The sequence below is a fragment of the Telmatherina bonti genome (assembly GCF_933228915.1).
Source record: "Telmatherina bonti genome assembly, chromosome: 16".
NCBI lineage: Eukaryota > Metazoa > Chordata > Actinopteri > Atheriniformes > Telmatherinidae > Telmatherina > Telmatherina bonti.
In genome coordinates this window covers 6,581,180-6,593,624 of record NC_136614.1, presented here as the reverse complement: position 1 = coordinate 6,593,624, position 12,445 = coordinate 6,581,180, and the positions used below count along the sequence as shown (strand labels likewise).

The 12,445-nt window shown below is 51.5% G+C and overlaps 1 protein-coding gene across 2 annotated transcripts in view; it reads right to left on the bottom strand.

The window, feature by feature from the left end:
• myo6a (myosin VIa) overlaps positions 1 to 12,445 on the bottom strand; it is a 190,010-nt gene that overhangs the window by 24,024 nt on the left and 153,541 nt on the right. For both annotated transcript variants that reach the window (XM_079255818.1, XM_079255819.1), the window contains exon 27: positions 8,852 to 8,930. In XM_079255818.1, coding sequence (XP_079111944.1) covers positions 8,852 to 8,930 — 79 coding nt within the window. The remainder of the gene's footprint in view (positions 1 to 8,851; positions 8,931 to 12,445) is intronic.

Below are 12,445 nucleotides of genomic sequence, written 5' to 3'. Positions count from 1 at the left end.
CCAGATAAAACTACATTGGACCGGGTCAGACCAGATAAAACTAGACCGGACCGGGTCAGACCTGATAAAACTAGACCGGACCGGGTCAGACCAGATAAAACTACATCGGACCGGGTCAGACCAGATAAAACTAGCCCGGACCGGGTCAGACCAGATAAAACTACATCGGACCGGGTCAGACCAGATAAAACTAGACCGGACCGGGTCAGACCAGATAAAACTAGACCGGATCGGGTCAGACCAGATAAAACTAGACCGGATCGGGTCAGACCAGATAAAACTACATCGGACCGGGTCAGACCAGATAAAACTACATCGGACCGGGTCAGGCCAGATAAAACTAGACCGGATCGGGTCAGACCAGATAAAACTAGACCGGATCGGGTCAGACCAGATAAAACTATATCGGACCGGGTCAGACCAGATAAAACTACATCGGACCGGGTCAGACCAGATAAAACTACATCGGACCGGGTCAGACCAGATAAAACTACATCGGACCGGGTCAGACCAGATAAAACTAGACTGGACCGGGTCAGACCAGATAAAACTAGACTGGACCGGGTCAGACCAGATAAAACTAGACTGGACCGGGTCAGACCAGATAAAACTAGACTGGACCGGGTCAGACCAGATAAAACTACATCGGACCGGGTCAGACCAGATAAAACTAGACTGGACCGGGTCAGACCAGATAAAACTAGACTGGACCGGGTCAGACCAGATAAAACTAGACTGGACCGGGTCAGACCAGATAAAACTAGACCGGACCGGGTCAGACCAGATAAAACTACATCGGACCGGGTCAGACCAGATAAAACTACATCGGACCGGGTCAGACCAGATAAAACTACATCGGACCGGGTCAGACCAGATAAAACTAGACTGGACCGGGTCAGACCAGATAAAACTACATCGGACCGGGTCAGACCAGATAAAACTAGACTGGACCGGGTCAGACCAGATAAAACTAGACTGGACCGGGTCAGACCAGATAAAACTACATCGGACCGGGTCAGACCAGATAAAACTAGACTGGACCGGGTCAGACCAGATAAAACTAGACTGGACCGGGTCAGACCAGATAAAACTACATCGGACCGGGTCAGACCAGATGAAACTAGACTGGACCGGGTCAGACCAGATAAAACAACATCGGACCGGGTAAGACCAGATAAAACTACATCGGACCGGGTCAGACCAGATAAAACTAGCCTGGACCGGGTCAGACCAGATAAAACTAGACTGGACCGGGTCAGACCAGATAAAACTACATCGGACCGGGTCAGACCAGATAAAACTAGCCTGGACCGGGTCAGACCAGATAAAACTAGACTGGACCGGGTCAGACCAGATAAAACTACATCGGACCGGGTCAGACCAGATAAAACTAGACTGGACCGGGTCAGACCAGATAAAACTAGACCGGACCGGGTCAGACCAGATAAAACTAGACTGGACCGGGTCAGACCAGATAAAACTACATCGGACCGGGTCAGACCAGATAAAACTACATCGGACGGGGTCAGACCAGATAAAACTAGACCGGACCGGGTCAGACCAGATAAAACTACATCGGACCGGGTCAGACCAGATAAAACTACATCGGACCGGGTCAGACCAGATAAAACTAGACCGGACGGGGTCAGACCAGATAAAACTAGACTGGACCGGGTCAGGCCAGATAAAACTAGACCGGACGGGGTCAGACCAGATAAAACTAGACTGGACCGGGTCAGGCCAGATAAAACTAGACTGGACCGGGTCAGACCAGATAAAACTACATCGGACCGGGTCAGACCAGATAAAACTACATCGGACCGGGTCAGACCAGATAAAACTAGACCGGACCGGGTCAGACCAGATAAAACTAGACCGGACCGGGTCAGACCAGATAAAACTACATCGGACCGGGTCAGACCAGATAAAACTAGCCCGGACCGGGTCAGACCAGATAAAACTACATCGGACCGGGTCAGACCAGATAAAACTAGACCGGATCGGGTCAGACCAGATAAAACTACATCGGACCGGGTCAGACCAGATAAAACTACATCGGACCGGGTCAGACCAGATAAAACTACATCGGACCGGGTCAGACCAGATAAAACTAGCCCGGACCGGGTCAGACCAGATAAAACTACATCGGACCGGGTCAGACCAGATAAAACTACATCGGACCAGGTCAGACCAGATAAAACTACATCGGACCGGGTCAGACCAGATAAAACTAGACTGGACCGGGTCAGACCAGATAAAACTACATCGGACCGGGTCAGACCAGATAAAACTAGATTGGACCGGGTCAGACCAGATAAAACTAGCCCGGACCGGGTCAGACCAGATAAAACTACATCGGACCGGGTCAGACCAGATAAAACTAGACTGGACCGGGTCAGACCAGATAAAACTACATCGGACCGGGTCAGACCAGATAAAACTAGATTGGACCGGGTCAGACCAGATAAAACTAGCCCGGACCGGGTCAGACCAGATAAAACTACATCGGACCGGGTCAGACCAGATAAAACTAGCCCGGACCGGGTCAGACCAGATAAAACTACATCGGACCGGGTCAGACCAGATAAAACTACATCGGACCGGGTCAGACCAGATAAACCTACATCGGACCGGGTCAGACCAGATAAAACTAGACTGGACCGGGTCAGACCAGATAAAACTACATCGGACCGGGTCAGACCGGATAAAACTAGACTGGACCGGGTCAGACCAGATAAAACTAGCCCGGACCGGGTCAGACCAGATAAAACTACATCGGACCGGGTCAGACCAGATAAAACTACATCGGACCGGGTCAGACCAGATAAAACTAGCCCGGACCGGGTCAGACCAGATAAAACTACATCGGACCGGGTCAGACCAGATAAAACTAGACTGGACCGGGTCAGACCAGATAAAACTACATCGGACCGGGTCAGACCAGATAAAACTAGACTGGACCGGGTCAGACCAGATTAAACTAGACTGGACCGGGTCAGACCAGATAAAACTACATCGGACCGGGTCAGACCAGATAAAACTAGACTGGACCGGGTCAGACCAGATAAAACTAGCCCGGACCGGGTCAGACCAGATAAAACTAGACTGGACCGGGTCAGACCAGATAAAACTAGACTGGACCGGGTCAGACCAGATAAAACTATATCGGACCGGGTGAGACCAGATAAAACTACATCGGACCGGGTCAGACCAGATAAAACTACACCGGACCGGGTCAGACCAGATAAAACTAGACTGGACCGGGTCAGACCAGATAAAACTAGACTGGACCGGGTCAGACCAGATAAAACTAGACCGGACCGGGTCAGACCAGATAAAACTACATCGGACCGGGTCAGACCAGATAAAACTAGACTGGACCGGGTCAGACCAGATAAAACTACATCGGACCGGGTCAGACCAGATAAAACTACATCGGACCGGGTCAGACCAGATAAAACTAGACTGGACCGGGTCAGACCAGATAAAACTACATCGGACCGGGTCAGACCAGATAAAACTAGACTGGACCGGGTCAGACCAGATAAAACAAGACTGGACCGGGTCAGACCAGATAAAACAAGACTGGACCGGGTCAGACCAGATAAAACTACATCGGACCGGGTCAGACCAGATAAAACTAGACTGGACCGGGTCAGACCAGATAAAACTAGACTGGACCGGGTCAGACCAGATAAAACTAGACCGGACCGGGTCAGACCAGATAAAACTAGACTGGACCGGGTCAGACCAGATAAAACTAGACTGGACCGGGTCAGACCAGATAAAACTACATCGGACCGGGTCAGACCAGATAAAACTAGACTGGACCGGGTCAGACCAGATAAAACTACATCGGACCGGGTCAGACCAGATAAAACTAGCCCGGACCGGGTCAGACCAGATAAAACTACATCGGACCGGGTCAGACCAGATAAAACTAGCCCGGACCGGGTCAGACCAGATAAAACTACATCGGACCGGGTCAGACCAGATAAAACTACATCGGACCGGGTCAGACCAGATAAAACTACATCGGACCGGGTCAGACCAGATAAAACTAGACTGGACCGGGTCAGACCAGATAAAACTACATCGGACCGGGTCAGACCAGATAAAACTACATCGGACCGGGTCAGACCAGATAAAACTACATCGGACCGGGTCAGACCAGATAAAACTACATCGGACCGGGTCAGACCGGATAAAACTAGACTGGACCGGGTCAGACCAGATAAAACTACATCGGACCGGGTCAGACCAGATAAAACTACATCGGACCGGGTCAGACCAGATAAAACTAGCCCGGACCGGGTCAGACCAGATAAAACTACATCGGACCGGGTCAGACCAGATAAAACTAGACTGGACCGGGTCAGACCAGATGAAACTAGACTGGACCGGGTCAGACCAGATAAAACTACATCGGACCGGGTCAGACCAGATAAAACTACATCGGACCGGGTCAGACCATATAAAACTACATCGGACCGGGTCAGACCAGATGAAACTAGATCGGACCGGGTCAGACCAGATGAAACTAGACTGGACCGGGTCAGACCAGATAAAACTACATCGGACCGGGTCAGACCAGATAAAACTACACCGGACCGGGTCAGACCAGATAAAACTAGACTGGACCGGGTCAGACCAGATAAAACTAGACTGGACCGGGTCAGACCAGATAAAACTAGACCGGACCGGGTCAGACCAGATAAAACTACATCGGACCGGGTCAGACCAGATAAAACTAGACTGGACCGGGTCAGACCAGATAAAACTACATCGGACCGGGTCAGACCAGATAAAACTACATCGGACCGGGTCAGACCAGATAAAACTAGACTGGACCGGGTCAGACCAGATAAAACTACATCGGACCGGATCAGACCAGATAAAACAAGACTGGACCGGGTCAGACCAGATAAAACAAGACTGGACCGGGTCAGACCAGATAAAACTACATCGGACCGGGTCAGACCAGATAAAACTAGACTGGACCGGGTCAGACCAGATAAAACTACATCGGACCGGGTCAGACCAGATAAAACTAGACTGGACCGGGTCAGACCAGATAAAACTAGACTGGACCGGGTCAGACCAGATAAAACTACATCGGACCGGGTCAGACCAGATAAAACTAGCCCGGACCGGGTCAGACCAGATAAAACTACATCGGACCGGGTCAGACCAGACAAAACTACATCGGACCGGGTCAGACCAGATAAAACTAGACTGGACCGGGTCAGACCAGACAAAACTACATCGGACCGGGTCAGACCAGATAAAACTAGACTGGACTGGGTCAGACCAGATAAAACTAGACTGGACCGGGTCAGACCAGATAAAACTAGACTGGACCGGGTCAGACCAGATAAAACTACATCGGACCGGGTCAGACCAGATAAAACTACATCGGACCGGGTCAGACCAGATAAAACTAGACCGGACCGGGTCAGACCAGATAAAACTAGACTGGACCGGGTCAGACCAGATAAAACTACATCGGACCGGGTCAGACCAGATAAAACTACATCGGACCGGGTCAGACCAGATAAAACTAGACTGGACCGGGTCAGACCAGACAAAACTACATCGGACCGGGTCAGACCAGATAAAACTACATCGGACCGGGTCAGACCAGATAAAACTAGACCGGACCGGGTCAGACCAGATGAAACTAGACTGGACCGGGTCAGACCAGATAAAACTACATCGGACCGGGTCAGACCAGATAAAACTAGACCGGACCGGGTCAGACCATATAAAACTACATCGGACCGGGTCAGACCAGATAAAACTAGACTGGACCGGGTCAGACCAGATAAAACTACATCGGACCGGGTCAGACCAGATAAAACTAGCCTGGACCGGGTCAGACCAGATAAAACTACATCGGACCGGGTCAGACCAGATAAAACTACATCGGACCGGGTCAGACCAGATAAAACTACATCGGACCGGGTCAGACCATATAAAACTACATCGGACCGGGTCAGACCATATAAAACTACATCGGACCGGGTCAGACCAGATAAAACTAGACTGGACCGGGTCAGACCAGATAAAACTACATCGGACCGGGTCAGACCAGATAAAACTACATCGGACCGGGTCAGACCAGATAAAACTACATCGGACCGGGTCAGACCAGATAAAACTACATCGGACCGGGTCAGACCAGATAAAACTAGACTGGACCGGGTCAGACCAGATAAAACTACATCGGACCGGGTCAGACCAGATAAAACTAGACTGGACCGGGTCAGACCAGATAAAACTACATCGGACCGGGTCAGACCAGATAAAACTACATCGGACCGGATCAGACCAGATAAAACTAGACTGGACCGGGTCAGACCAGATAAAACTAGACTGGACCGGGTCAGACCAGATAAAACTACATCGGACCGGGTCAGACCAGATAAAACTAGACTGGACCGGGTCAGACCAGATAAAACTACATCGGACCGGGTCAGACCAGATAAAACTACATCGGACCGGGTCAGACCAGATAAAACTAGACTGGACCGGGTCAGACCAGATAAAACTAGACTGGACCGGGTCAGACCAGATAAAACTAGACTGGACCGGGTCAGACCAGATAAAACTAGACTGGACCGGGTCAGACCAGATAAAACTACATCGGACCGGGTCAGACCAGATAAAACTAGACTGGACCGGGTCAGACCAGATAAAACTACATCGGACCGGGTCAGACCAGATAAAACTACATCGGACCGGGTCAGACCAGATAAAACTACATCGGACCGGGTCAGACCAGATAAAACTAGACTGGACCGGGTCAGACCAGATAAAACTACATCGGACCGGGTCAGACCAGATAAAACTACATCGGACCGGGTCAGACCAGATAAAACTAGACCGGACCGGGTCAGACCGGACCGGACTGGGTCAGACTGGGTCAGACCAGATTAAACCAGACCGGGGTCAGACCAGACTAGACCAGCACCTCCTTTTAGCGGTTTTTGTTCCGGAGGTCCACTGCAGCCCATGAAGGGGCTAACGTCAGTCTGAAGTAGCGGCGATGCCGCGTCTCCAACAGGAAGGGATGAGGTCACCACGGCGGAAAACAAACATGGGGGCTTTAGGCGGTGTGAATTACAGGACGCCATGCTGAGCCGACAGCCGGAGGTCGTTTAGAAACCGGTCCCTCGACAACAGCTTAAACCTGCACCAGTTGCCACGGCAACAGAGGGACCAAGCTGAAAGGATATCGGTCGTCCAGACGATCCAGTTCAGGAAAACCAGAACCAGTAGAAATGAAAGAACGTGGACCGGCGCCGCTGATAAGGAGGAGGAAGAGTACGGAACCACAGTGGACCGCTTGGCGACGTGATGCGAACAGAACCCTCTGCAGCTCAATCTGGTTCTGGACAAGACCAGGTCAAGCAGTGTGAACGTGGAAACTGACCCGGCTCAGGACTGGACCTGGGTGTGGACCGGACCCGGCTCATTCCTGGACCTGGGTGTGGCCCGGACCCGGCTCAGGACGGGACCCGGCTCAGGACAGGACCTGGGTGTGGACCGGAACCAGCTCAGGACAGGACCTGGGTGTGGACCGGACCCGGCTCAGGACAGGACCTGGGTGTGGACCGGACCCGGCTCAGGACGGGACCCGGCTCAGGACAGGACCTGGGTGTGGACCGGAACCAGCTCAGGACAGGACCTGGGTGTGGACCGGACCCGGCTCAGGACAGGACCTGGGTGTGGACCGGACCTGGCTCAGGACGGGACCCGGCTCAGGACTGGACCTGGGTGTGGATCGGACCCGGCTCATTCCGGGACCTGGGTGTGGACCGGACCCGGCTCAGGACGGGACCCGGCTCAGGACTGGACCTGGGTGTGGACCGGAACCAGCTCAGGACAGGACCTGGGTGTGGACCGGACCCGGCTCAGGACAGGACCTGGGTGTGGACCGGAACCAGCTCAGGACAGGACCTGGGTGTGGACCGGACCTGGCTCAGGACGGGACCCGGCTCAGGACTGGACCTGGGTGTGGATCGGACCCGGCTCAGGACTGGACCTGGGTGTGGATCGGACCCGGCTCATTCCTGGACCTGGGTGTGGATCGGACCCGGCTCATTCCTGGACCTGGGTGTGGACCGGAACCAGCTCAGGACTGGACCTGGGTGTGGACCGGACCCGGCTCAGGACAGGACCTGGGTGTGGACCGGACCCGGCTCAGGACTGGACCTGGGTGTGGACCGGACCCGGCTCAGGACCGGACCTGGGTGTGGACCGGACCCGGCTCAGGACCGGACCCGGCTCAGGACTGGACCCGGCTCAGGACCGGACCTGGGTGTGGACCGGACCCGGCTCAGGACTGGACCTGGGTGTGGACCGGACCCGGCTCAGGACTGGACCTGGGTGTGGACCGGACCCGGCTCAGGACTGGACCTGGGTGTGGACCGGACCCGGCTCAGGACCGGACCTGGGTGTGGACCGGACCCGGCTCAGGACCGGACCTGGGTGTGGACCGGACCCGGCTCAGGACCGGACCCGGCTCAGGACTGGACCTGGCTCAGGACCGGACCTGGGTGTGGACTGGACCCGGCTCAGGACCGGAACCGGCTCAGGACCAAACATTGATCCGGCCATGCGTCTGCGAGGCAGCATTCCTAACGTCTGATCCGGCAGGAACGCCATCCGGACCGGCAGACACGGTTCCTCCCTGAAACACGGAGGTTCTGTCGGGTCGAAGGATTCCTGCTGATCCGGTTCAGGACCTGCAGCTGGAACCACTGGAAGACGACCTTGTCCGATCAGAGGACCGACCTGACCTGCAAACATCTGGAAGAACCAGAACCCGGAGAAGCTGCTTCCTCACCTGCAGACGCCGCTCCTCTTCCTCCCTCTTCTTCCTCTCCTCCTCTTCCTGCTTCCTCTTCAGCTCCATCTCAGCTTTCCTGGGAAGAGACAAAAACGGGCCGCATGAACTCCTGAACGGAACCGGCCCTGCGTGATGCGAGGATTACAGGATGAAAAGACGGAGTCTGTAAAACCGGCATTATGCCGACTTTATGATGTGTGCGGTGAGAACGCCGCCGCTCCCCCGTTCTCACGACCGCCAGTCTGTGACCTTCAGTCGCGTCCCGGGAGTTCAAAACTCGCCTGAGGAGGAGAAGAAAGCGAAGGCAAAGTGAGCCATAAAGCGTCGGCTGTCACATCTAATGTTTGACATCAGCGTGCAGCGGTTTGTGACGGACATGATGGCTCCCATCAGTCGTCCTATACGAGCGGCACTCTGTCGGCCATTAAAGCCGGATAGAGCGCCACGTGAATTCACAACGTATCCTCGTTCTCATTCTGAGAGGAAAAAGTCCTCCATCTTAATTTCCATTCTAGATTGCGCCGTCTGATGGCAGCAGATTGTAGCAGCTCTGACTTGCTATCTTGTTTTTTTAAAAGTACAAACTCTTCTCACATAGATATTACCTCAAATTAGGTCTTTTTTTCTGAGGATTCCATGCCGGTTCGGAGGGTGTGCTGTAAGGAAGATTTTCTGCATATTTTTGGCTCTTTCAAGACTTGTTATGATGAGTCTCCATGGCAACGAAAGACTTGTTTACAATCGGGATCAACTGATTAACTTCTCCCAAATCAGGATTATCAGCGAAACAACACATCAAATCCCGTTGGAGTTGAAAAGAAAGAGAAGAGGATGCAGAGCGGGAGTCAGACAGAGGAGAAAGTGATGGAGATTTAAATCATTTCTCCCGACCGTCCTCATGGGTAATGTGAGATCGCTAGCTAACAAAACAGACGAGCTGGAGATGCTAACTAGGTCTCAGAAAGAATACAGAGAGTGCAGTATTATGTGCTTCACCGAGACATGGCTGCATGAACACATCCCTGACTGTAATGTGTCTGTACCGGGCTTTAAAACGGTCCGTGCAGACCGCAGTAGACAACACAGCGGAAAGCTAAAGGGTGGTGGAATTGCAGTGCTGGTTAACCAGCGTTGGTGTCATCCTGGACATGTTACTGTCAAGGAGAAGATATGCACAAGGGACATGGAACTGTTAGCTGTGTGCTTCCGTCCATATTATTTACCCAGAGAGTTTACCTGTGTTATTCTGGTAGGGGTTTATATAATACCTGGTACTGCACCAGACACAGCCTGTGACGTCATCAGCTCCGTCGTTGCTCGGCTACAAACACAGCATCCAAACTCATTCATGGTGATCTCCGGAGACTTCAACAACGTCTCCCTCTCTGCAACTCTACCAACATTCCAGCAGTTTGTCAGCTGCTCCACCAGAGAAAATAAGATGTTGGACTTATTTTATGCAAACATGAATAATGGATACAGTTGTTCTGCCCTGCCTCCTTTAGGAAGATCTGACCATAATCTGGTTCTTCTCACCTCCACCTACAAGCCCATCGTTCAGCAGCAACCAGTCATCACAAAGACTATCAAAATCTGGTCTGCTGAAGCTGAAGATGCTCTTAGAGGAGGCTTTGAAGCTACAGACTGGAACGTCCTCTGTGAACCTCATGGAGACGACATCAACGCCATGACTGAGTGTGTGACAGATTACATAAACTTCTGTGTGGACAGCATTGTCCCAACAAGAACAGTGAGGTGCTTCCCCAATAACAAACCCTGGATCACCAGTGACCTGAAAAAGCTGCTGAACATCAAAAAGAAAGCCTTCAGGGATGGAGACAGGGAGTTATTGAGGGCAACACAAAAACAACTTAAAACCCAAACTAAGAAGTGCAAGGAGGACTACAGGAAGAAGTTAGAAAGTCAGCTCCAGCAGAATAACCTGAGGGATGTGTGGTCTGGAATGAAGAAGATCACCGGCTTCAAGTTAAAGGGGGACCAGCCTGATGGAGGTCTGGACAGAGCTAATGAGCTGAACATATTCTTCAACAGGTTCAGTTCACCCCCTACAGACCAGTTGGCCTGACATCTCACATCATGAAAGTCCTGGAGAGACTCTTACTGGCTCACCTCAACAAGCAAGTAAACACCTTTCAGGGCCCATTCCAGTTTGCATATCGTAATGGACTTGGGGTTGAAGATGCCATCATATACCTGCTCCAGAGAGCACACTCTCATCTGGACCATTCAGGCAGCACTCTGAGGGTCATGTTCTTTCATTTCTCAGTGCTTTTAATACCATTCAGCCTGCTTTGTTATGTGAGAAGCTCCATAAATTCCAGGTGGATACCTCCACAACCACCTGGATCTATGACTACCTCACAAACAGACCCCAGTTTGTGAGACTGAAAGGTTGTGTGTCTGAGATGGAGGTCAGCAGCACTGGTGCACCACAAGGAACTGTACTCTGGCCATTCCTCTTCACTCTGTACACCTCAGACTTCCAGTACAACTCTGAGTCCTGTCATCTGCAGAAATACTCTGATGACTCTGCAGTTGTGGGGTGTATCAGGGATGGACAAGAAGCAGAGTACAGAGAACTGGTCAGTCAGTTTGTTAAATGGTGCGGTGACAATCATCTCATATTAAATAGCAGCAAAACAAAAGAGATGATTGTTGACTTCAGGAGGAAGAAGAATAAACAAAGCACTGTTTCCATCCTGGGAGAGGAGGTGGAGGTGGTGGAGGAATACAAGTATCTTGGAGTTCAGCTGGACAACAAACTGGACTGGAAATGCAACACTGACTACATCTACAAGAAAGGTCAGAGCAGACTGTACTTCTTAAGGAAGCTGAGATGGTTTAACGTCTGCACCAAGATGTTGCATATCTTCTATAAGTCTGTTGTGGAGAGTGCAGTCAGCTTTGCAGCATCTGCTGGGGTAGTAGCATCAGAACCAGAGACTTGAAGAGAATCAACAAACTGATCCAGAAAGCTGCTTCTGTGCTTGGAGTAACTCTGGAGCCGCTGGAGCTGATTGTCCAAAGAAGAATGCTGCACAAGCTGATGAAGATGATGGAGGATTCTTCACACCCTCTCCACAACACAGTGATGAAACAACAAAGTGTGTTCAGTGAGAGGCTTCTTCAGGTCCCATGTAAGACTGAAAGATACAGAAGATCATTCCTGCCAGCAGTCATCAGCCTCCGGAACAAGACCTCCTCTAGTTATTATTATTATATACTACAATATTTCCCTTTGGGGATTAATGAAGTAGTTTTTAATTCATCTGAACACGATACGTCATGTGTTCAGTTATTTACAAGACTTTATGGGTGTAAAACGCAGTGTGTGTGTGTGTGTGTGTGTGAGTATGTTACCTCAGGTAACATACTCATGTTACCTGAGGTAACATGAGTATGTTTGTCCAACATCATGTGGAATAAAAAGCGAGTTTAATTTGACAGACGTGTCCGTTCGGATCAACAATGAGCCTCAATGACTCATTTTTCTGGGAAGCCTCCAGTTTAATGAGGCTGTTTGCTAGAACGGAAACTTTCTCAGACATTCTGCATCATTTCAGGGTAAAA